The following is a 26,221-nucleotide window of genomic DNA, read 5'->3' on the forward strand; positions in this document are numbered from 1 at the left end:
GATAGTTGCTACTGCATCTCAATGTGCAGCACTGAAGAACAGAAGTGTACTGAAACTGGTTCAGTCTGTCCTTGGAGTCAGACATTTGTCAGATGCCAATATTTGTGGATGTGTAGTGTGTGTGTGTGGCTAAGGCCCATGAATGCCTTGAGTTGTTGGTACCTGATATCCTTTGGAGGAAGCTGCACACTGAAATCACCAGGTCCCCACTCTAATTTCAATGTTCAGAATCATTTTCAGCATCCAGTTTTTTTTACAGGGAGTGGTATGATAGAGAGTTACATATTAAAAGGTTTTTAACGAGCAATAATCCTCTTTACCAGGCAACTTACCACTGCCTAGACAGGATCTCCCCTTGATGACTGGATCTCAGTTAAAAGATGTAGCAAGTTTCATTGTACTTCTCATGTGATTCTGCCACATTTCCCACCATATCTCATTGTTCAAGTCCCCTCTAAGATTCCATCTATAACGATTAGGAAGGAATCAGTCAAGGGCAGTGCCATCCAGTTGGACAAAGGAGTTAAATAAAAAACGAAGGAACTGTGAATGCTGTAAGTCAGAAACCAAAACAGAAATTGCTGGAAAAGTTCAGCAGGTCTGACAGCATCTATGGAGACAGAATCTGATTGGCTCCTAGTTTCAGTAGATGCCCACTGGTGCAGAAGACCATCATGGATTGTAAAAGTCCAGATATCGTTTGCTTCGCATTGGGGTGTATTCATTTCCTTTATGATCACTTTTACTGGTTGAGTAAGAGCAACAAAACCTCATATTTGGATTTGTCCAAATGCTTGCCTGTAAGTAGCATTCCCCTCCTGCTGGACAATAATGAGATGACAGTGACCACCGGGCACTGGGGAAGAGTAGCAGACTCTGGGTCTTCAGACAGGATGCCACTTCAACAAGTAAAGGGTGTGGTGTGGTGTAGTAGGTAGGCAGTGACTAGCATGGGAGAATGGAGTTGCCAATGTGAGGGAGCATCAGCCATTGGTGTCACCTATGTGCTATGGAATGCATGCCTTCATTGCTGTTGTACTATTACTTGGCCAGTGATGGGCATCTTGGGACTGACAATAGTTATCTGGGTGTATAGCAGACCCTCAAAATAGTGCTGGGGCAAAGGGTGTCTGCATTTTCACAGATATCCTTTGAATGGCAAGTTGTTCTAGTAACAGTGCCTGGTAAAGTGGGATTGAATTGAATATGAGGGGAGCCATAGGTGTGGATTAACTAATTAAAAAGGCAAATTTGGTGAGATTCTTTGAGAAATGTCACTCAGCCCTGTGGCGAGAAACACTTGCAAAAACAAAATCCAATGCAAATTCCATGTAGCCAAAAAATGGAATCCTGATGAAGAGCTTTTGCCCAAAATGTCAATTCTCCCGCTCCTCAGATGCTGCCTGACCTGCTGTGCTATTCCAGCACCACACTCTTGACTCTGACCTCCAGCATCTGCAATCCTCACTTCCTCCTACACCTTTTTTATAACTCAAAACCTTCCATACCGGGTGATGTGGAAATCTTTCCTTTCTCACCTATGATCCTCCATCTAGGAGTCTGGATGATGGTGCTCATGCACCAATCACAGCCACTTCCAAATGCTGGAGGTCCCAGCAGCTCCAGGTAAGTCGAGGCATTTCAATGCCATGAAGTGATGCACCAGAGATGCCAGCAAATGACCATGTAGTTACCGGACAGTAGTTCATATCAGTGCCTTTCTCACTGATGGTGGTGGGGGAATGTCAGTCCCACACTTTAAGACAGATTAGAAAAAAATACCCTGGCCTTGGTGTTTGGCCCCTCTGGGATCTTCTCTCTGCAGCATTGTAAATTTATCCAAAATCAATACAGCTGCCTGTCTTTCCTGCACTGTCTTCCCTGAACATGGTGCACTATGTCTGTTATTACACTATGTTTCCGTTATTACCACCCCATCATATTCCCACACAACTGGAGAAATTTTCATTTAATTGCCCTTTATGTCTCTATTGAAGTCATATCATATTAAGGTCTCGCAGTCCCATCTGGAGTAAATACCTACAACTTCCGTGAATAAGATGGTAATTTTTTTGTTTGCATCACTCATTCTGAGAATTTTTAATATGTCCCCCATGCTTACAGAATGAGTTTTACCAACTGTGTCACATAGAATTAATCAACTCAGCACATTATTCATAACTTCCATTTATTGTTGGAGCCAAACATTGCAATTAACGTTCCACATTAGAATTTTAATGTGGCATAAAATATTGGCAATAGGAAGTATTTGGAACATTCAAGAATTACATATTACAAGCATTGCTTTAATTTAAAGATTTACATACAGCAAGTGAAAATTGTTTTTTCATTTAACTGAACTTTTCTTCAATTAACATAAATACAGTCAAATTGTAGATGAATAGACCAAACAATATTAAACAAATATTTTTACTTCAACAGTAACTGGACTCCAAATAGAATCCACTGTGTGACAACCTTTGAAGTATTACAATATAAACACAAATATTTTAAACATTTATGCAAGGTATCATACTTATTATAAGAAACAGCAAAGTTCCTTGATAAATTGCAGAAAAGAACTGTCAACCATGAGTATCTGAGTGACTATGAACTTAGAATTATGCTGTCCACTGTCAGAGTACAAATGCTTAACGTATTCAGACACCACCTTTTCTATCTGCTTTTCTAACATTGGAAAATGGGAAATAATAGAGATAAGTTGATGTTAATTTGTTCAGTATTAATATGCTAAGCTCACAGAATGATTTCAAATCCCATTTGTGCATTTGCCACACATTAGAAATTTTATGATGATAATTTACAACATATTGTTTTCAAAATTATCTGCTTCAGTTTACAAATGTGACAAAGTCAATATAAGTAAAGTAGCTCTCATAATGGGAGACTGTATTGTAAAGATTAAAAATCCTTACCAATCTTAAATGCAAAGACCCACATATAACAAAAGTTTAAGAGATTTTTTCATGTTGCTGCCAAAGTATGAGCCAATACGCAGTACTGTTTCAGCTTTTGCTCTGCAATAGTTTTATTACAATTACATGGATATTTTGGAACTTTGAGAAACTTGAAGAAAAAGAAGTACTTTGACCTTACCTCTTGGTTATTTAATCAGAGCAAAATGCATCCAAAAATATACATTTTTTTAAAGCTGACTCTGTGCTTCCAGTTAAATAACCCCTAACTGTAATACCATTAAATACAAAATCTTTAATGTTTTTAAGATTACTCAAACAGCCCCAAACTCAAATATTAAAAGTAACAAAGTGTTTTTGCATTCAGTCACAAAAAGCAGACATTATAATTAACTTTGTACTGAAACTATCACAGTTACTTGTATAATGAAGGAATTAACTATTTCATTAGCATGCAATAAGACTTTTATCACAATGTTCATTAATATAGCTGACATAAATGAATACTGCTGTTCATGTAGACAAACATTACTGTAACTTGAAGAGTTGCTTAACTCATCACAAGGGGAAAGCTAATCTTATTTGAAAAACTTTTGTTTTAACTTGCATGTGTTTGTTCAAAAATTCTTAATATGAATTATTTTAAGTTTCAGATGATTCCTCCTATTGGGTTTGATCATATTAAAACTTGATTTATTAAAACCAAAAATGTGACTCCCTCATTCAAGTTAAAATGCAGCAGAAAGTGCACGTTTGAAGATCTGCATAATTTGAGCTAGCTCCATGTTTCAGTTAATTTTGTTCTCATTGTGGCCAGTTAAGTGAACGAGTCATCATCTCCAGTCATGCAACATTTTCTGTGCCATCTGTATTTTTACATGAGTAAGCAACACCTTTTGTGATACTTCTCATCCCGTTTGACACCTTAGGTTCTTTTTTAAAAGTGGAGGGAAAGCAAAACTCTTTAAAGCACCTTTTGAAGTTTTCATCCAGAAAGGCATAAAGAACAGGATTCAGGCTGCTATTGGCATATCCAAGAGCAACACAAAAATACCAGCTTGGCATAATTGTCATGATTTCATGATTACAGACAACTTGTACTAACACTAGAATGTGGATTGGGGTCCAACAGATGACGAAGACTGCAACAACCACTAAGACCATTCTTGTGATTCTACGCAAGTTTCTGTCCTTCTCTTTTGATCCAGAAAGAACGCGTACACTTCTCAACCGCCTTAACATTAATGTGTAACAAACTGTTATGATAGCAACTGGAATAACAAAGGAGAAAAGGAAAACAGCTATTTCAATTGTGGGCTTCCAGTAATTGTGTGGTTGTGGATGAACCAGAAGACATTCAATTTCTGCAACACAAGAAAGAAAAGTTAAAGTCAATCAGGTTTGCTGCAGTGATTGTGCATATTCTAGACTGTTGATTGCTCTCCCATGGCAGATCAGATGAGGGTAAGATCTAACAGGACTCAACAAGTGTAGATTTCTATGTGCTTTATAAAAACATTGGGTCACATTACCAGAGTCTTTACTGTTAGGATGTAGTTTGGCATCCAAAATGGGACCCATGCTATACCTGCTTGCTAACTTCTGTTACAGCTTCCCACGCTGCTATTTTGGGTACATTGGTCACACAGACATTGGAAATGTACATCAGAAGAATGTAGTATAGGCAGGTTGTAGTGTCAGTCCTTGCAACTAATTGATTTGACTTGAGCAGTCATTTCTAACCTTAACACTGCAGATAACTAGTTCTTAATCAATCTGTTCAGAGGTATTATTATATACCTGTGGAGCAGATGAGACTTGAACCTGTGCCTCCTGGCTTAGAGATAGGGACACCATCCCCTACACCACATGAGCTCAGCATTGCAACTAATACCTTCTCTTAACCTTGTATCACTGAGCATGCATTAAGCAACAAGAAGGATCTCTCCCTACCCCAACTAGCTCTATCGAAAGGGATTATCAACTGCTCTCAAACTAATCACAGACTGATTTTTACTTGTTGCTGTTAGAAGTGTTTCATGGTTTGGACTGTCATTTAAAGTTGGTTAAATCCACAGGGAATGGCAATGACACATTACAAAGTCTTTGGTTCTGACTTCAATGGTCATGTTCGGATCTTTTGTTCCCAGTTGTGGGTACTTCATTCTCTAACCCTCTTGGCCTACAGAGTGAGAGAGTGAATGAGCATAAGTAACACTGAGGAGTAAGAAGAGAAGGGAAGTTAGTCAAGCTTTGAACAAGAGGCCATATCTACCAAGGTTTTCAGAAACCCATTCTTCTACTTCAAAGAGTGAGGAATAGATTTCTGTTCTGCATTTCTGTTATACATTTTCCATAAAAGAACCAAACCACCATTTCACGTATGAGTTGCCCATGGGCAGCTGCTGTATACTGGTACTTGAGATGCACGTGATCAAATGGACAGGTAAATGACAAAAAATGCTGTCAAAGCCAAACAATTCCCAGAGAGGAAAATATCAAATTTTGGACAATTTCAGTTTTCAGACAGCCAGATTTGGGGTATTGGTCACATACAACAGATTTGATAAAAGTATTTCATACACATTTTGCTGTGATTTACCATTGTTTTCTGTTTCAGCTGATCCCATGATCATTGCTGGTATTCCAATCATGGAAGCGAGTCCCCAGATACACACATTGACAACCTTTGCATTGAAAGGGGTTCTTATATCTAATGCTTTAACAGGGTGACAGACGGCTATGTACCGATCAACACTCATTATTGTCAGGGTAAAGATGCTGGTGAACATGTTGTAATAATCAATTGATATTGCTATTTTACAGAGTATATTTCCAAAGGGCCAGAATCCCAGGAGAGTGTCAGTTGCCTGGAAAGGTAGAGTGATTAATTCTAATGCATCTGCAAGTGCCAGGTTGAAAATATAGATGTTTGTTGCTGTCTTCATCTTTGTGTATCTGAAAGAAATGGAAGTTGAGGTTTTATAGGAATTTAAACAGCACACTTTTTCAAAAAAAAATCAGATTTGTACATCATGATTAAATGAACCTAAACTTTTCGTGTATACATATACAATGGAGAGAGGATAAATCATTAGTTTGATACAGTAGATTTACAAACCTTTGCAGAACTGATCCAATTTTTATCATGTTGTATTTGTGAAAATCACTTCCAAGTGTTACTTCACTTGTAATGCTGTCTGTTACTGGTATAATTTCTTGTAGATTTTATTGGGGCTTATTGAAACATGGTTCCTCACATTATAGCAGAGATAGAAAAGAATTATCCACCACTGAACCACAGCACATTGGTCAATCTTTCTGTAAACCCATTGATTGTCTGAAGTGAAGACCTTTATCAGCATTATGGATTCAAACTGAAAAATAGTTTAATACAGAAAGAAGGAAGCTATTCCTTCCATTGCATCTGTGCCAATACTAGCAATAAAGTGTACCTGTTCTTTGTCATATGTACTTTTTATGTTCTTTTTCAAATACTTATTTATTTCTTATGGTAGTAACCTTGAGTCTATGGAAAGATGTTTACAGTAGTAAAGGACATAAAATAGAAGACCTAACATGCCAACAGGTTCTAAGGTATCAAAAATATATATCTAAAAACTTAATTTAGCCTGGATTTACAGCAAACAAATCATCAAATACTAGTTTTCAGTGAAAGACCAAAAACAGCATGATAGGTTGTTGTGGTTCTGTTCGCCGAGCTGGGAATTTGTGTTGCAGACGTTTCGTCCCCTGTCTAGGTGACATCCTCAGTGCTTGGGAGCCTCCTCTGAAGCCTTCTACCATGAGTCCAGAGATGGGTGAGCCCATGAGTGTGCCGTTGATTTGTTCATATATTTGGTTGTTAAATGTGAAGTGTGTTGTGAGGCACAGGTCCAGTAGTTTGAGTATGCCATCTTTGTTGATAGGTTCAATATCCTGTTGTCTGTTCTGTATGTCCAGCAGGTTGGCTATTGTTTCTCTGGCTAGGGTTTTGTCGATAGAGGTGAACAGTGCCATTACATCGAATGAGACCATGGTTTCTTCCTTGTCAATGTGTATATTTCTGATGATGTCCAAGAATTCCTGTGTTGATTGTATAGAGTGTCTGGATCCGCTGATCAGGTGTTTCAATTTCTGCTGTAGTTCTTTAGCCAGTTTGTGTGATGGTGTCCCTGGTAGTGATACTATGGGTCTGAGTGGGATGTCTGGTTTGTGCACTTTAGGTAGTCCATAAAATCTGGGGGTGTTGTTGCTTTCAGGTTTCATTCTCTGTAGGTCAAACCTGATTATCTGTCCATTTTTTGATAGGTTTCATAAGGTGTTGTACAAACTGAAAGGGTCAAAATATACATAAATATGTAATAATGTGACGATACTATGGCTTTTAGAGGTGGATTTTGTCCTTTTTTTTTAATAAAGAAAGATTGCAACAGAGGTAAGAGCAGTCTGCTCAAAGCCAATAAACAGCTTGTGAGGCCTTGGGTTTATTTTTAAAGTAGGAACAGTAAGGGCAGCCTAAAATGGGTGGGATCAAGCTCCCACAGAACCAGGAATTTTAGTTTTAGCTTTCAGCAGTTGCTGGGGTCTTGAAACTGGATGTGGAAACTCTTATTCCTCTCTCTGTTACAGCTAAAAGCTGGGGATCTCTTCCTGCTGCTAGAATTGCATGTGAGACAATCTATTTTATTGAATTTGTTTTTGCCAAGGATGTGTTTATGGGATGTTATTATATTGAAACAGTTGCTTAGTAGTAGTTTACAATTTTGTTAAGCTTTTCTATACATTTACAGTGAAGCTAATTCTTCTATTTTTATTTTGTCTATACTTTAAGCAAAACAGTTAAAGTCGAGTAGCTTGACCAATTGCATCTGGAATGCAATGCCTTACACTTACCAGTAAATTAAGAAAATGTGAGGGTCTCGGCTGTCTTAATATATTTTGAGGGGGTTTGATCTGGTCCATAATAATAGATTGCTTTAGCATGGAAGACTTTGAACAGCAATCCTCTGTATTTTGTTCAAATATACAAAATGACATGCTATTCAATTCTTTTATTCCATAAAAACAGTATACAGCAATAGAATTGCAATCTATTACTGTATCTGTTAAAATTCAAATAGCTGCAGAAAATACATTATTAGTTCATGAATATAGAAAGATGAGACAAATGAGGCAAATTATGGTTTATCTAACTCCAATAGATTGTTAAAGATGAAAGCAAATTTATCTAAGTACCGTGCTGAAACTGGAATATGAATCCCACTAATTTGTTTGTTGTGATTGGTAATTGTTTTTCCATCCTATGTTATACAATGGCAATGTTAATCTGGAGTTAAAACCTTGCATAAAAAGTGTGTGAAATGGAATAAATTAATTAAATTTTGCAAAACATAAATCATTTTATCATGCAAAAAAGTATCCATTATATACAGAATGGAAAAAAAGTATTAATTCCATTGTTAAGTTCCATTATAGACCACTATTATGGCCAATGGAAAACTGCCAGGATGTTTTTTGAAAACTCTGTGCAAATAAGGAATGAACTTACAGACTCACATTGTGATTCCAGAATGTGTGTTCACATCGTGAAAACTAATGTATCTTGTTCATAATAAGAGCACTTGAGAAATTTTTTTAAAAAAGTTAATAATTAAATAACTGTCTCCTCCACAACTCATTTACACATTCATTGTTTGCATATACTGTACAGCTCAAAATTCCCTCTCTGCAACAAAATCAGTGGATTTTCATTCATTTACTGGGGTCAAAGGATTTAAATATTTTGCAGTGATGCAGGAGATCAGTCTTTTGAGTCAGGGGACTTGTAGGGACAACAATAAGTTGCAGGAATGATTCATTGGTTAAGTGACCCATATTCAGTCTGTAATCAATTTTATCAAAATAATGACCTTGTAATGAATACTGGACACAAGAGATGCATTCTCATTTTCATGTGTGAAAATACAATCAACTGTCTCTCAATTGTCCACTTAATGTCACTTCAGAAGATATTGCCAGAATTCCCAGCACAAGTCCTCAAGTTTCCTGCCTGCTTTTTGTCACAAAGCCAGTCCCTTGATTTTCTAAAAGCTGTTCCTTGGCTCAAGGAGACTCTGTCATTGATGTTTTCAGAGGGGCAATAATCTAGTTTGGTACAGAGATGAAAAGGACTTTGAGAGGCCTTTTGTTTTTATATAAACAAATGAGACTTCAGGCCAAAGTGGTCATGTTGTAGAAGTGACCTGTATAAAGAAAAGGGAGTGGTTAGCTCTCTAGCTAGCTGAGCAGAGCAGTTTTAGTTCAGTCTTGACCTGGTGGGAATTTCAACAGTGAGCTGTGTGGAATCTCTCTCTCCTTTTTCTGCCCTTCAACTTCAACCTGTAAGCATGCGTTCCATTTATACTGGTTTTTAAAGGGAGTTTGCTTACTGGTACTGTTGTGTGTATTTGGAAAACCATAATTAAGACTAGTTGGATAGGCTGAATTCTGTTGGAGTTCTTTATTATGTTCTTTGTGTTTCATTGTGCAATTTTGTGAATAAATTTTTATCTGTTTTAAAATCTAGTGGTCAACCTAGCTATCATACTCCAGGTAATTTTCATTGTACACTTACTGAAAACAATTGCAAATTTATGGTCTGGGGCTGCTTGCTTAAGAATGTTTTGAGTAGTCTGGCCTAGTCCATAACAGATTGAGGGCTTAATTTGGGATTTTAAACAGTGAGTGGTAGGTGCTAGTGTCTTTATTTCAGGCGTTGGTTTGGTTGGGTAGACAAAGTTTGGGATAGGAATGGCTCTTTCAGTCGCCAATAGTCTTCTGGATGTAGATGCAGTGACTTTGGAATGTTTGCAGAAAGTGAATAAGACCAAATTGCAAGAACTGGCAGAGAAGCTGGGATTGGAACTGCCTGCTTCTGTGAGGAAAGAAGAGATAATTACAGCAGTAGCTCAGCATTTAAACTTGCCGGAGAAACCATCAGAATCTATAGAGAATGGCAAGAATTCAATTGCAAATGAAGCAGCCTGAGTAAGAGGCGAGAGATAAGGAAAGGGCAGCAGAAATGAAACCGTTTTACTCACGATTAAAAGCAGAAGAGAGGGAAAAAGAGAGCAAGAGAGAAAAAGAAAGAGTGCTTGAACTGAAAAAATTGACACGTAAAAAGGGAAGTCAGCTTAAAAGGCTGGAGATAAAGACTGAAGGTAACCTTAGCGAGGAAGTAGTGTGAAGTCATGTGGAAGAGCAGAGTTAAAACAGCAAGGTTAGCAGCTGACGTGGCTGATGAGTATCAGCTGATCCATAAAACACAGTCTGGCTTCCAGAATCAATTTCAATTCATGAGGGATAAACATGGGGCAAAGAGAAATCCTCACTTGAAAAGGGAAAGTTACATCTCAGTGAAGATCATAAGAATAACTTATCACAGGATAAAAAAGAAACTCTTGAGGGGGACAAAGAAGTTAAAAAGCTCCCGTGTTTTCATTGTAATAAAGTGGGGCACACAAAATCACCGTGTTGGTGGACTAGGAGAAAGCCAGATGTCGGAAAACCAGACAAGCTTGGATGTTTTGTTGGACTAGTAACAAAAAGCACAAGGGAAGTTAGACAACTGCCTCAGAGTGTACAAGATGATCAGACATTGATTAAGCAGGAAGTGCCAGATCTGCTTAACAAATATACATGCAAAGGGTAAAGTTTATTCACATAGGCCAGGAGCAGTAGGTAATGAGGTTACAATATTAAAGGACACAGGATCTTCTCAGTTTGTAATGATGAAGAATGAGGAGATATGCACTCCTGAGGGACTATTGCCAGAAAAGGTACTGGTAAAAGGAATTCATGGTGAGACAAAAAGTGCTCAATTATGGCCAGTAGGGTGCTGAGAGTGGCGCATAAGCTACCACTTGGAGGTCGTTTAGGGGTGAGGAAAACACAGGCTAAAATACAGACATTTTTACTGGCCTGGACTACACAAAGATGCAGTTGAGTTTTGCCAGATGTGTCATAAAAGTCAGCTAATCGGAAAACCACAGGCAGTAATAAAACCTATACCATTAATACCTATTTCAGCATTTGAGGAACCTTTCACAAGAGTCTTGATTGATTGCATAGGTCTGAAAATGTATTGCTGGAAAAGCGCAGCAGGTCAGGCAGCATCCAAGGAGCAGGAGAATCGACGTTTCGGGCATGAGCCTTTCTTCAGGATTGCGTAGATCCCCTACCTCAAACAAAATTTGGGAATAAATACTTATTATCAATAATATGTGTCTCGACTAGATTTCCAGAGGCAATCTCATTAAGCAACATCACAGCTAAAAGGGTGTAGAAGAATTACTTAATTTTTTTTACTAGATATGGACTACCAATAGAGATCCAGTCAAATCAAAAATCAAACTTCACATCCAAACTATTCAAGGAGGCTATGGATAACTTGGGAATAAAGCAATTCAAATCTACTGTGTACCATTCAGAATCACAGGGAGCACTAGAGAGATGGCATCAAACACTGTAGACCATGTTGAGGGCTTATGGTCAGGATTATCCAGATGATTGGGATAAGGGAGTTCTATTTGTACTTTTTGTGATCAGAAATGCACCGAAGGAATCGAATAAATTCAATTCATTTTAATTAATTTTTGGGTATGAAGTAAGAAGACCGTTAAAATTGATTAAGGAGAGATTAATAAGTCAGAATTCAGAGACCACCTATTTGGACTATGTGTCAAATTTTAGGGAACAATTAAATAGAACTGGATGGTTGGCTAGACAGCATTTAAAAGTATCACAGCATACAATGAAACAGGAAGCAGATAAGAAATCATAAATTTGCAATTGGGAATAAGGTATTGGTGTTACTTCCAGTAACAGGTGAGCCTTTAAAAGCAAGATTTAGTGGGCCTTATCAAATCGAGAGGAAACTGAATGAGGTGAACTATTTGATAAGGACTCCAGACAAGAAGAAATCTCAGAGTATGTCATGTGAATATGCACAAAAGGTATTTTGGTAGAGATTGAAAGCAAGAGAAGAAGGTGTTAATGATGACAGCACAGAAGGAAGAACCATGTTCAGAGGATTCTGAATTGGACATTCCTCAAATCAACTTAGACAATGAGGAAGTTGTCAAAAATTGGGATAAATTATTGAATTACCTTCCACAAGAAAATCGAAATGACCTGAGAGAGTTATTACTATCACATGGGGAGATATGCGGAAATAAACTGGGAAATACTAACCTAATTGTGCATGATGTAGAGAAAGGAGATGCTGTTCCAATTAAGCAACATCCTTATAGGCATAACCCTCTAAAGTTGGCACAGGTTCAGAAGGATATAGAGCGCGTGCTCCAAGATGGCATAATCAAAGTGAGTTACCGTGACCCCGAAGCTCATCCATAGTCATGGTGCCAAAGCCAGATGGTACGTAATGGTTATGTGTGGACTATTGCAAAGTCACCGCCCTTACAAAGATTGATGCATATCCAATTCCACATTTGGAGGACTGTGTCATAAAAATGCGACAAGCAGCTTACATTTCTAAGTTGGACTTGCTCAGAGGCTACTGGCAAGTACCTGTCAGAGAGAGCAAAGGCAATTTTGGATTTCGTAACGCCAAATGACTACATCAGTTCAAATAGGAGAAAGTGAGGACTGCAGATGCTGGAGATCCGAGCTGAAAAATGTGGTGCTGGAAAAGCGCAGCAGGTCAGGCAGCATCCAAGGAGCAGGAGAATCGATGTTTTGGGCACATTCCTGAAGAAGGGCTTATGCCCGAAACGTCGATTCTCCTGCTCCTTGGATGCTGCCTGACCTGCTGCGCTTTTCCAGCACCACACTTTGCAGCTCTACATCAGTTCAAAGTCATGCCATTTGGTACGAAAAATGCTTCAGCCACATTTCAGAGACTGACTAATAAGGTCATTGCCGGATTACCCAACTGTGTGGTGGAAATTGATGACCTGGTGATTTTTAGTCACTCATGAAAGGAACACTTACAGCATTTATCGGACTTGTTTGATCGACTTCGGAAGGCAAGCTTGGTGGTAGACGTAGCTAAAAGTAAATTTGCCAAAGCCCAAGTCACCTTCCTTGGCGATGTTATTGGATATGGACAAATGGCCCCATGGGATGCGAAAACAAAAGTAATTAGGGAATTTCCCACACGGTCAACGAAGAAAGCAGGACTACGGTTCCTGGGATTGAGTGGATTTTACCGAAGGTTTGTGCCGAATGTAGCAGTGTGGCTGCTCCACTCACCAAATTGTTAAAAAAGGGCAAGAAGTTTCAGTAAACAGCAGACTGTCAAAAGATAATTGACAGCCTAAAAAACTGTGTTAATCACTGCTCCAGTATATTAGCCACACCGGATTACACAAAGCCTTTCAAGGTGGCTATTGATGCAGTGATGTGGGTGTCGGTGCAATGCTCCTGCAGGAGGATGTTGAGGGAATAGAAAGACCCATTGGGTATTTTTCCAGGAAGTTGAACATTCATCAACAGAAATATTCAACGATGGAGAAAGAGACTTTAAGCTTGGTGTTGGCATTACAACATTTCCGTATTTATATTACCATCCATGCATCTGAGACAATCGTACACACTGATCATAACCCATTGACATTTGTGGAAAAATTTAAGGACAAAAATGCCAGACTGTTTAGATGGAGCTTGTTGTTGCAGCCGTTCAATTTGACAATTATACATGGGGCAGGTCGTGGAAATGTAATTGCCGATGTGTTATTGAGACTCGAATGAGATACTGGGGGGTGTTCGATGATGGGTGTACTGCGGCCTGAATTCGCATGGGGTTGTGCATGTTTGCATGTGTATGGTTAGTATAGTATATATGTGTGTTTAGACTACTAACCAGGTTTTGAAGGGTTAAAAATGAAGCCATCTTTTGATATTGATGTTTAATTTTTTTAAGGGGGTAAGTGTCACAAAGCTAGACGCTTTTGTTTCTAAAAGCTGTTCCTTGGCTCAAGGAGACTCTGTCCTTGATTTTTTTTCAGAGGGGTAATAAACCAGGCCGGGTTCTGATCAGTCTGGTTTGGTACAGAGATTAAAAGGATTTTGAGAGGCCTTTTGCTTATATATAAACAGATGAGACTTCAGGCCAAAGTAGTCATGCTTTAGAAATGACCTGTTTAAAGAAAGGGGGTTGGTCAGCTCTCTAGCTAACTGAGCTGAGCAGTTTTAGTTCAGTCTTGGCCTGGTGAGAAGTTCAACAGAAAGCTATGTGGAAACTCTCTCTTCTCTCTCTTTTTTTCTGCCCTTCAACTTCAACCTGTAAACATGTGTTCCATTTATACTGGGTTTTAAAGGGAGTTTGCTTATTGGGACTGTTGTGTATATTTGAAACAGCATAATTAAGTCTAGTTGGATAGGCTCAGTTCTCTAGGGGTTCTTTATTCTGTTCTTTGTGTTACATTGTGTAATTTTGTGAATAAATTTTTGTCTATTTTGAAATCTAGTTGTCAACCTAGCTATCTTACTCCAAGTAACTTTCACTGTACACTTACTGAAACAAATTGCAAAGTTATGGTCTGGTGCTGCCTGCTTAAGAATGTTTTGAGTGGTCTGGCCTAGTCCATAACATTATGTAGATTTATAACTCACAAGCAATTAACTAAAATGAGCTTTATTTGCTTTCAATTGTAGTTAAATTTATAGAACAATATTCAGATTTAATGCATAGGCGATGTGTAGGGCTGGAATTGCCAAAGCATGGCTATCTCACACAGTTTGTCACTCAAGCCTGTCCCTTCAAAACAAAGGGAGCTTCACAATTCTAACAGAAGATCCTGCTTAGGTCCCTGAGAAATGCAGAGCCATTCTTAAATTCTGACTGTTCTTTCAAGAACGTAGAACTGTTAAAGGAAGACAAATATGTCCCCTTTTCATAGCAGGAAGCTGCTGTATTCTGAAATTTTAAAAGCTAAGTACATAAGGCAAGTATGATGTTTGCATACGTGGATGGTAGGATGATAGATGAATAGTTGGCTAGGTGCCAGGTAAGTGGATGCCAGCTGGAAACAGCACAGGGTGCCAGGTTGATAGGGCACCAAAATGGAAAGGGGCAAGGTGCCAAGTGGATATGTTTCCAGGGCACAAGGTGGCAAAGGAGCCATGTAAATAAATTAGTGCTCTGGGTAGATTAGAGTGGATTGCCCAACAGAATTTGTTGCACATTTGAGGTGGTGGGGGTGTTGTATCTGGCAGAGGGAGTGAGGTTTGAGGGCGGCTTGGTTCTGGGTCAGGATATAGGGGCTGCGAGATGTCTAGAGAAGGTGCATTTGGGTGTGTGAGTTAATTATGGGGCCTGTTGAATAGTTACTCAGGAGTTGTTATGTATTTAATAGTTTCACATTTTCTGAGTGGGATGCTCTTTCGAGAATTGATGTGGACTCGATGGGCTCAATGCCCTGCTTCCACACTCTGATTCTGAAGGGACAAGTAGGAAAAGAAAAGCCAAGAATGAGCTAAAAAGAGTTTCCTGTTGAAACAATGGCTTAAAAGGAGGATTTTCAAGATGGGAGAGGTTCAAGAAGACAGAGGAATATATGGTGACATCTTCATAACGAAGTAAGGTGTAGAAGCAAGTTGGTTCAAGCAATAATTGCAAATACAGAAAAGGGTGAATTTAACAGCAGACTTGCATTATACTGCTGGAGGTTCCAACCAAGGTTACAGAGCAAACAATACGCTGACATTGGTGAGTAGCCAAATTGGGTTAGTAAAGGCAGGGAGTTTGGAATTGTGGCCAATTGACAAGAATAATGCATATTGTGTAAATGAATTGTATACAGAATAGGACGTGGACAACTGTAAATTTCATAGCAATTGCATCTTCCTGCTCTTTGTGAACCCCTCTAATCTCATAGTACCACACAAACCCTTTGCTCCTCTATCACCAGACTATATTTCATTTCTTGCCCTTTTTCCCCATTTCTAGTCTTGCTTTAATTATTTTGCTCTTATTCTTCATAATTTGTGCCATGCCATACTGCCTTCAAAGATCTTCTTGAAGCATTTCTTTCCAATCGTCAACACTCACTCTAACACTTACGTTTCTTTCCTTTTCCTGACTGCTGAATATATTTTGGTTTTTTTTTGAAAAGCAGTCAGTCAGCTTTCTACATAAGCAGCACTGCAGAAATGCAACTTGTCAATGATTGGCAAACAAAAAAAAAGACTGATCCATTTTTCACTCACTCGCTTCTCACAAATTTCTATTACATTCAAGCATTCATTGTTAATAGTACTATGTGGATGTCCGTGCAATATAATTTTTCTATATTGAGAACTAGCAATTTGGATACAGAACTGGCTTGAAAGGTAAAAGACAGAAGGTGGTGGTGGAGGGTTGTTTTTCAGATTGGAGGCCTGTGACCAGTGGAGTGTCTCAATGACCGGTGCTGGTCCGCTACTTTTCATCATTGTATAAATGATTTGGATGTGAGCATAAGAGGTATAGTTAGTAAGCTTGCAGATGACACCAAAATTGGAGGTGTAGTGGACAGTGAAGAAGGTTACCTCAGATTACAACAGGATCTTGATCAGATGAGCCAATGGGCTGAGAAGTGGCAGATGGAGTTTAATTTAGATAAATTTGAGGTGCTACATTTTGGGAAGGAAATCTTAGCAGGACTTATACACTTAATGGTAAGGTCCTTGGGAGTGCAGGTTCATAGCTCCTTGAAAGTGGAGTCACAGGTAGATAGGATAGTGAAGAACATGTTTGGTATGCTTTCCTTCATTGGTCAGAGTACTGAGTACGGGAGTTGGAAGGTCATGTTGCGGTTGTACAGGACACTGGTTAGGCCACTGTTGGAATATTGTGTGCAATTCTGGTCTCCTTCCTATCGGAAAGATGTTCTGAAACTTGAAAGGGTCCAGAAAAGATTTACAAGAATGTTGCCAGGGTTGCAGGATTTGACCTTTAGGGAAAGGTTGAATAGGCTAGGGCTGTTTTCCCTGGAGCATCGAAGGCTGAGGGGTGACCTTACAGAGGTTTATAAATTTATTGCTGGAACAGCACAGCAGGTCAGGCAGCATCCAGGGAACAGGAGATTCGACGTTTCGGGCACAGGCCCTTCTTCAGGCCCTTGGGAGTGCAGATTCATAGCTCCTTGAAAGTGGAGTCACAGGTAGATAGGATAGTGAAGAACATGTTTGGTATGCTTTCCTTAATTGGTCAGAGTACTGAGTATGGGAGTTGGAAGGTCATGTTGCGGTTGTACAGGACACTGGTTAGGCCACTGTTGGAATATTGTGTGCAATTCTGGTCTCCTTCCTATCGGAAAGATGTTCTGAAACTTGAAAGGGTCCAGAAAAGATTTACAAGAATGTTGCCAGGGTTGCAGGATTTGACCTTTAGGGAAAGGTTGAATAGGCTAGGGCTGTTTTCCCTGGAGCATCGAAGGCTGAGGGGTGACCTTACAGAGGTTTATAAAATCATGAGATGCATGGATAAGATAAATAGACAAGGTATTTTCCCTGGGGTGAAGGAGTCTAGAACTAGAGGGCATAGGTTTAGGGTGAGAGGGGAAAGATATAAAAGAGATCTACGGGGCAACATTTTCACGCAGAGGGTGGTACATGTATGGAATAAGCTGCCAGAGGAAGTGGTGGAGGCAGGTACAATTGCAACATTTAAAAGGCATTTTATGGGTATATGAATAGGAAGGGTTTGGAGGGATTTGGGCAAGGTGCTGGTAGGTGGAACTAGATTGGGTTGGAATATCTGGTCGGCATGGACGGGTTGGACTGAAGTACTGTACATCTCTATCACTCTATGACAGAATCAAGGCCTTTGTAAAATCCCTTTTGAGATCAAGGCTAGTTACCTTTATAGAATATGTCTTCTCATAAGAATTAAAATTAGAATGATAACTATGGGAACCACTTACAGAATTGTAATGACCAATCAGTTCCAGTTTGTATTGACACAATAAGTTTGGGAAGGTGTCTATTTCCTTATGATATGTTCATCTTTCTATCACCAATTCATAGCACAATATGATGCTTTGTTCCATAGATAGATAGTGTGTGTGTGTATATAATATATATAAAAAGGATACTGAAAATCAAGAGGTACATAACATTTTTTGGCTCACACCCATTTCTGTTCAATAGGTAGCATGCAAATTTAATGCTTCATCCTCATTTACAGTGAATGATTGTTGCTTGCAGCCAAGCATGACCCAGATTGCTGGCTTACCAAACACTCAGTAGGGGACAAAAGACCGTGCATGGCTAGAACATGTTTCAGTCGGGCCTTAGAAAGGCTGCACTGATTTCTTAGAGGAGCAATGCTCCCATTATATAGATGTTGATGTTGACTGCCTAGAGTGCAACTGCCTTCAGGTTAAAGCCATAAAATTGAACAGTAGCCAGGATAGAGTACTGCCGGTCCTTGGATATGGTGCTGCAAGCTCCAGTCTACGAGGTTGACAAGAGCGAAGTGGTCACCTTTCTATTGTGATCCTCAATGAAAGCTCATGGAAGTTAAAGGAACATTTTTCTAGGGTGGTTAATTCTTGCAGTTTGGATCAGAGGAAATAGCTGAGCCATCAGAAGAAATTCAGTGGTCTCCCAAGGGTAGTTATGGCCAGTGAATGAGTCTGCAAAGATTATGTCCGACCCTCCGTATCACCAAATGCTCTCATGTTGCTCAGTAGACCAGATTCACACCATTCACTTATCAGCAGCACTGAGCAGTCAAGACTTGGATCTAACATTCAGGCAATTTATCTCACCATCAAACATCCATCTATGATGAAAATCTTACATTAGAATCTGTACACCTTCTGGAAATCAACTATAGCAGGCACAAACCTAATTGGTTTTGGTAATTGTTATGAATTGCTGAATTTACCAGTCACGGTTTCACTGGGGGATTGTGGTTTCCAAAGATAAGTTTTGAATTCAATTTTCTTTCTCAAACAACCAGAAAACTTATGATTGCCTCAGAGGAAATGACTGCCATCTCTGATTGACACAAAGTTTCCAAAATCAAATCAACAACGTGCACTTTTACAGCACAGTTCTTAGAATTTTAAACATTAAGAGGAAATAATCAACTCTGGTGAAGGATATGGGTTAGACTAGATTATGGTGATGGGTTGGTGGTACATATGCTCTGTACCAGCAAAATTCCAGGTTTGGTCATTAATTGATGTTGAAGTAGATATGAACAAAGTGTGTATTTGAGAAGCGTTACTGTTTGCAAAAATATTCCTGGTTTGGTGGTCTCACTGAGACTGTAGTTTTCAATAATCAATCTATATTGGCTCCTGCCTCAATACCTTCTGCTAGTACACATGTGGAATTTGGATGAAGCTGGGCATGTCCTAAAGGTACAGCTTTCAGTGGATAGTCTGTGCACATCTTAAGATGATTTTGCGTCGTCATAGCTCACGGTTCAAAAATAATGACCTGGAAAGATACCATAGAATCTTCCAGAACAGAAGCAGACCACTCTGCCCAATAAATCCATGATTGTTCTTTGGGAAGAGTAAGCTGATTAGTTCCATTTCCCTGCTCTTTGCCTATAACCCTGCAAAGCTTTCCTTTTCAAGCATATTTCTAATTCCTTCTTGAAAGTCACTGCTTCAGGCAGTGCATTGCAGATCCTAATAACTTGTTACATAAAAACATTTTTCCATGTCTCCCTCTAACAGTGGGTTGTTAATACCCAAGGGACATGTGTCCTGACTTGAATTAAGTTTCATTTATCATATTTGAGGTCCATTTTCGATCTTCCTGTATATTAATGGCCCAATTGCCATATGAATCATCTGCAATGGAATGGTAACTGAAATGCGCTGGTAGTTTATTCCCCCTATGCAGAAAGTGAAGAGCAGACATTTAATTAAGTTAAGTCCTCCGTTTCACAGAGGAGGTAGGTTTCACAAGTGACCCAATCCTGCTGTGTCAGGTGCCTGACAATACAACAGAGGGCAGCTTAACATGAGAAGCCTGAATTGTGTAGCACACTAACCCCATCCTTGCAGCCTAGCAGCTCACTAGCCCAAGTTTCAGTGTTCAACATCACTTGCGGTTTCGGCCCCCATATCTTTAAAAAACCCTCTTTAATTTCGTGGCAACAAGTATTGCCTCCAGGTTGGGACATTGTGACATTTATCTGAAAACCTCTGGTGTTTTCCTTGTCCTGCTCCTCCAGTTGTGGCTCCTGAGCTTGACTCTCTGGCACAATTTCTGGTGTAAGGGCTAACCTCACAATGTACTGGATTGTAGAGAAACAATTCACCAGAAATCTAAGACTTTTGAGATTGCACCTGACTTTTAAAAACAGCAAAATATTAATTTGGAGGCCTGAATGCTCAATGATGTTGCAGGTGAGTGAGTGGCTGTAATTGTATGGAGTGTCGTCAATGTCTGGGAACTTTATAGGATCCATGGTGTCAGAGGGTCTCCCTTGTCACTCAGTTGTACATATTGCACTGAAGCACAAAGATCTTTAGATGTAAGACATTTGCATTACAAATACATTGTGGCAGCTCCCTAGGTAGCAGGCATTATTCACTTGTGTAATGTCTGGCTACAAATCACACACAACTGCATATTGAGAGAATGGAAACCCTTCCAGCTTCTAAACTTCAGAGTCATGCGTGTAGTCAATGTGTCAGTGAATGATGGGGAATCTTATGAGCCTATCAAATTAAGAGTTCTCTGGCAATCAGGAATGATATACAGTCTTTCCTCAGTGTATGGAACCAAAGGGATTTTGATTATTCTGAAGTTCTGATTGTGAGATGATATCGGGACTGATATTTTCTGGGGTACCTTTGAAGGTTTCAGTAACCCACAATGAGCTTGAGTGTCTCAGGCAGTGCAATCCTAAATGCTCTGTGTAGTATCAGTTTGTAATTCCATAATAATCAGAGATCTCTGTGTTGACCTCCTTAAAGTGCTGTATCTTAATGCCCAGTCTCTGGCTCAGCAAAGATCAGAGTTGTCTTCACTCACCTTCCTTTGTGTCTGGTGCTGCTTTGACGGTTCACCACCACCTCTAATTTCGCTGAGAAATGCCCCATAGCCAAGTAGTCCATTTTTGTTAGTGACTCCTACCTAAGATAGCAGAGGACTTAATCTTTTTAGATAAGGTACAGAGATTATTTCTAGGAAAGCTGTTGATCAGCCATTGGTGAAGGAAAGATAAAATGTTCCAGGAAGCTCCTGAGGTGTCTCAAAACTTGCTTCAAACATAGTGTACTCAGTCAGTCTCTAACAGTAAGTAAACAGTGAAAGCTGATCATGCCATTAAATACAGTGCTCAAAATTCTCAACAATGATCTGTTAGCCAGCTGCTCTTAGTGAAGAGTGCTAAATCAAGTATGATGCACTAAAATAATTTGCAGCCTCCTTAACAAATGCTCACAGCAATTTAAATTTCAATCCATCCCTTAATAACCTGTTGGGAGACCATTCTTTGGAAGCATTTTAACTTGTTTACTAAACATAGATTAAAGCAGTGATACAGTTGAAGGCATCTTGACTACTCTGCAGGCTCTTTAGAGCCTAATGTATCCAAGAAAAATTGCCCAATGGTACAGTTCTTGCATGATCTATGCAATGACACAATAGCACATTTATTAAATGTTACATGCATACTGCATTCAGAAATACGTGCCTAATTATGAATCTCTTGCTTACTATGTTGTGTATTGTTTTGCAAGATTGCAGAAGCAATTACTAAAAAGCGGGTCTTTTTCTGCTCATGGTTAACATAATTGTGCATTTTGTCATTTTTTAATCATTTTGATCTCAAACGATGTACTGAAATGTATTTTCCCTCTAACAGTATCAAGTGTAACATAGCTATAACATCACTCTAATTAACGATTCTGATCTGGTTTACTTGTCACGGTATATAAGTATTACTGATCTAGTCCAATCATTTGTTGATCGGCAAGTTCAAACAAATGGTAAGGCACACCAAGTGGAAAGCACATTGCATCCAGCTAGGTTGAACTTTATTATTTACACAAAGTGATGCCTTGTCATTAAAGGGTTTATGCAGTGACAGGGGCCATCATCTGAAAGATCTCCATCTGCCTGTTCAGCTGAATGGAGAAGATTTCATGGTACTAATCAAGGAATAGGATATGCCCAAACCTGCACTTCTAAAAGCAGATTAGCAAGTGACATGTCTCATTAACTAGGTGTGAATCTTTGGAGTGTACTAATGAATATTACATTTGACTAGTAACCAGATTTTTAAAAGCACTTTGGAATATGCTAAAAATAAATTAAAAGTGCCATTACAAAGGCAAAGCCTTCCTTCATGCTTTACTTCACATTTTCCACATTATCAATTCGGTACTACGCAGCAACAATACCAAAGATTTGCAGTTTGCAGCTCAATTAAGGCTTCCTCAACATCTTAATCAGCAGTTATAGAACCTTTTTGTAAGTGATTTGACTGCCTTATCAATTGTTTTGGGACTATAACTGCTAGTGTCAGCAGTTTAGGCAGTGCAAGCAAATGTGTACCACTTTCACCAAGCCCAGTTGAAGTAACAAGCATCTCTGCATCTTCTTCGTACCTCTGCAATAGGGCAAAGACTGTTTTTGTGACACAGTATTAGGAAAACACTGCTGAGAATATCTGAATGGGAGACATCCACTTGAAGAGGAATAGATGTATAAATAAAGTGACCAAAGCACATTCATGAAGAAGGAAGATTGTATCTAGAAGAAGGGAATATCTGTCTCTGTGTAGACTGTAGGCTGTACCTCTGTGAAAGGAGAGGATGGATCTTTATAAAGTTATGAGTGTGTCTTTGTATATGGAAGAAAGTGCCTATGAAAGGGGAAAGGACAAAAAAAAATGTTTTAATGAAGGAAGGTAGCAGTTCCTGCTTGAAAGGAGAAAAAAATGCTTATGTGAATTAAGGGATTGAACATATCGATGAAGGCATGACAAATGGATCAATTTCAGGAACATTGGCAATGATTGTCATACTCCCAGATGATGAAGGAATGACAGACAAAGCAGTGGTGAAAAGTGACAATTGGAGGATACTTTCAGGAGAGTGATACCTGCTGAATGTAGGTTCAACACAAATGTAATGTTTAATATGTTTTACATTTAAAATCATCTGAAAAAGAAAAACACATTTGAAATATATTTCTAATTAAGTCTGAAAAATCCAGTGAAGCATTTCCTTCCCATCACCCCAGAAATGCACATCAGTGAGCTGGAAGTGTAAGGAACAGATGGAAGGTCTGTGTACAATTGTAAATGTGCTGCCTACACCCTTGGCTTCAGCACATCTAAATTTGCACAAATTAAAATGAGAGGAGGTTAGAAAATCTAGGGGGGTGGGGAGAAGAAATTATCCTCATTCTCAGCCATTTTATGTCATATCTAGTTGGTTTCAAGAACATTTAATCCTTCCCAAGAAATTTACAGAAGGCAAACAGGGAGATGAAAGGAGAAGGATGAATGAACAACTAGTAAAAGAGGGTAGGTCTTTTTAGGAGCATGCTTTGCCCTGAGCATTGAGCAACATGAAGATTTGGCCTCATGGCCCCTCAATCACTTCCCATGATATTTTACATTAAAGTGAACTGGACTCATACCTCACAATGGAAGGGGGGAAATGCCAGTTTTATCATGGAAAGAAGTAAAAATTGCACAAGAGCAGCGCATGGTATTATTGTAATTAAATTTTATAGTAACTTTAGGGCAGATATACTATTGACCAGAGACAGATGTAATCGGTTCTTTGCAGCATGAGGAATTGTCAAAAAGAAAATATCGTAGCATATGGGGTTTTTCTTGGATTATAATCTCCACACCAAACAAAATGAAGAAAAATCAGTCAGGCACATAGTTGTGTGTAGGATATGGGGAAAAGAAACTAGTGTAAAATGCTCGTCGGATGCTGCCTGAATTGCTGTGCTCTTCCAGCACCACTGATCCTAAAATACAATTTAGTAATGTTTATCTATTGGTCAGTAAATGATGACAGTAAATAATAACAAACATGTTCAGAGTATCATTATTCTTTATCTACAAAAGGCTTAAAGTTTATCAGACAATTGGAATGTGAAATGAATGCTTTTACTTGACCCTTCCCTGCAGAAGTGACATATTCACTGCAATCATGATTTACTCCATTACTACTGACTGGACAAATGCAGTAAAGGCCAGTTTTAAATTTGGTAAATAAATATAGTAGATTGCTTCCTTAGTCCAAAGGGGTCAGGTCTGTGTGGTACTACTCAAAACCCCAATTAAAAAGTCATTAACAAGCTCATTCCAGAAAAAAAAGCTGAATTGCTCAGCTTCCAAAAACTGCACATTCCCCCCAACATTATCGAAAGACTTTAGATTCAATGACTGGTTTAAAAATCTTTGAAGAAACGGTCCCGACTATAATGGATTCATTGCAAAATCTTAACATTCGAAAAATGCATATATTTGATTTAAAAAATTGTTTTTAACGTCAACTCGAATCCCGATGGATCAAAACGCTTATATCTTACAAGGCGTTATCAGTTTGTAGATCTGACCGCATGTTCACATAGTGTAGCCGGTATTTGTAAAATAGTTGTATTATTGCACGGTACTTAATAAGACGTTAAGGATTTATAGATTTATAACCATTTAAATCGAGTGCGCCCTGTTCCCTCGGGAGGGCGCTCTAAGGCAGTTACCACAACATTAAGTTGCTTTTTACCTTAATAAACTTTTCTTTTTCAAAACAAAATACACATAAAACAATATTAACATGAAAATCTAAACCTTACCTGACGATAACATACATTACCAGACAGTTGCCCACCAGTCCCACGATACAAACAAACAGATACACTACGATGATGGTAATTCTGAATGTATTTGACCCTTCCATGAGGAAGTCGGTAACATTTTCGGACCAGCGATCAATTAGAATCGTGTAATTTTCAGCAACGGAGTCATTAAAATATTTGTACTGTTTAAGGCTCCCGAAGCCGCAGGCTGTGTCAATATCCATGGTGCAGCCAGACCTGGGGTAAAACAATATTAAGATATAATCACAATATGGCTTTTGACTGACGATGCATATTGATATGTAAACATATAAATAAACGCATTACAAATAATCAACACATCACAGTTACATCTTAAACCCTTAAGTATTTTGAACACTCTGGGTCAGCAATTCGACCACAAGAGCCAATTTCAAAGTAGAGCTCGATGGCTGTCTCTATCAGAATGAGGAAGCTGAAATTATCTACAAGTTATATAAATTGAAAGCCTAAGACACGTTCTATTTTTCCCCCTTCACGGGTGGGGCTAGGGAGATGATCACCGTTTCAGCACCGCCGAATGTTTGAAATTTTCCATATGTAATACTTGCAAATGTTCCACCCGGGCAATTATCGAGCAGGAGGCTGTCTGATCCCTTAACTTCTTTATTCCAGGGTGCTGACTCCCTTTTCAGACTGTTCCATCGCGTTCAGCAAACAGCTACTTAGCTTTGCTGTGCAGCCCCTTGCCAAGTCCCGATACCTTTACAAAAGCCTTTCCATCCAGCAATGCAACACCCCCAGGCTGCAGTCTGCCAGATACACACTAGAGGGAAGTCGGCACACTGAACTATTCTGATCAACCTTGATCACCTTTTGGTTTCTTCAGGTTGGATAATGATGGACTCTCTATACATAAGCTTTTGTTGATTGTAGGTGTACCGAAAACTAAGATTTTTTATTGACTTTTTGGTCAAAGATTGAAGTGAAGATGTAATAGTTCAAAGAATAAGCAGAATCCCTCCTTAACATATTCCTAAAATTACTTAAACAGATCAGTTTTTAATTTGTCATAACCAAGCACGACATACTGTCGCATTTTGCAAATATCCATGCCGTATTTTGAATTATGATTCAACGTCATAAATTAGTAATTTTGATTGTGTCTGGTTAATAAACGGATTCATTTTAATTTAATTTAGCGGCCTGCTGTAAACTAAATTGGTTACACATTTCCTTTGGGCACAGCATTGAAAACGGTCAGCAGCCAGAATTAACTCTTTCAGAATGAGCACATGCTGAACATCTCTCACAGAAATCTATAATGCGAATTTGACTGCCGTTTGCACTGTCTGAAGGAATGTTCGGATATCCACAAAAGAAGTAAAAATGCCTACATTTAATGAGGACACGTTGAAATAGTGATTCATCTTCGTGACTATTTTTAATTCTGCACCTTTTAAATTTATTTTTCACGAGAGAGGGAGTCGAGAATTCAACTTTGTTTTAACTGAATAGTT

At 38.9% G+C, this 26,221-nt stretch overlaps 1 protein-coding gene across 6 annotated transcripts; it reads right to left on the bottom strand.

The window, feature by feature from the left end:
- Nucleotides 1-3,290: 3,290 nt before the first annotated feature.
- On the bottom strand, nt 3,291-25,477 carry oprl1 (opiate receptor-like 1). 6 transcript variants are annotated; one of them, XM_043710476.1, is made up of 4 exons: nt 25,465-25,477; nt 24,720-24,959; nt 5,539-5,894; nt 3,291-4,300 (listed from the first exon to the last, which is right to left on the bottom strand). In XM_043710476.1, exons 2-4 carry the CDS (start codon nt 24,944-24,946, stop codon nt 3,780-3,782), a joined length of 1,104 nt encoding a protein of 367 aa, XP_043566411.1. In that variant the 5' UTR covers nt 24,947-24,959; nt 25,465-25,477; the 3' UTR covers nt 3,291-3,779. The 6 variants fall into 6 exon arrangements, with proteins under 6 accessions (XP_043566411.1, XP_043566410.1, XP_043566409.1 ...); XM_043710475.1 differs by lacking the exon at nt 25,465-25,477 and adding an exon at nt 25,313-25,458; XM_043710474.1 differs by lacking the exon at nt 25,465-25,477 and adding an exon at nt 25,309-25,458.
- Between the last annotated feature and the right edge of the window lie 744 nt (nt 25,478-26,221).

This window comes from Chiloscyllium plagiosum, chromosome 20 (assembly GCF_004010195.1).
Source record: "Chiloscyllium plagiosum isolate BGI_BamShark_2017 chromosome 20, ASM401019v2, whole genome shotgun sequence".
In the NCBI taxonomy this organism is placed as follows: domain Eukaryota; kingdom Metazoa; phylum Chordata; class Chondrichthyes; order Orectolobiformes; family Hemiscylliidae; genus Chiloscyllium; species Chiloscyllium plagiosum.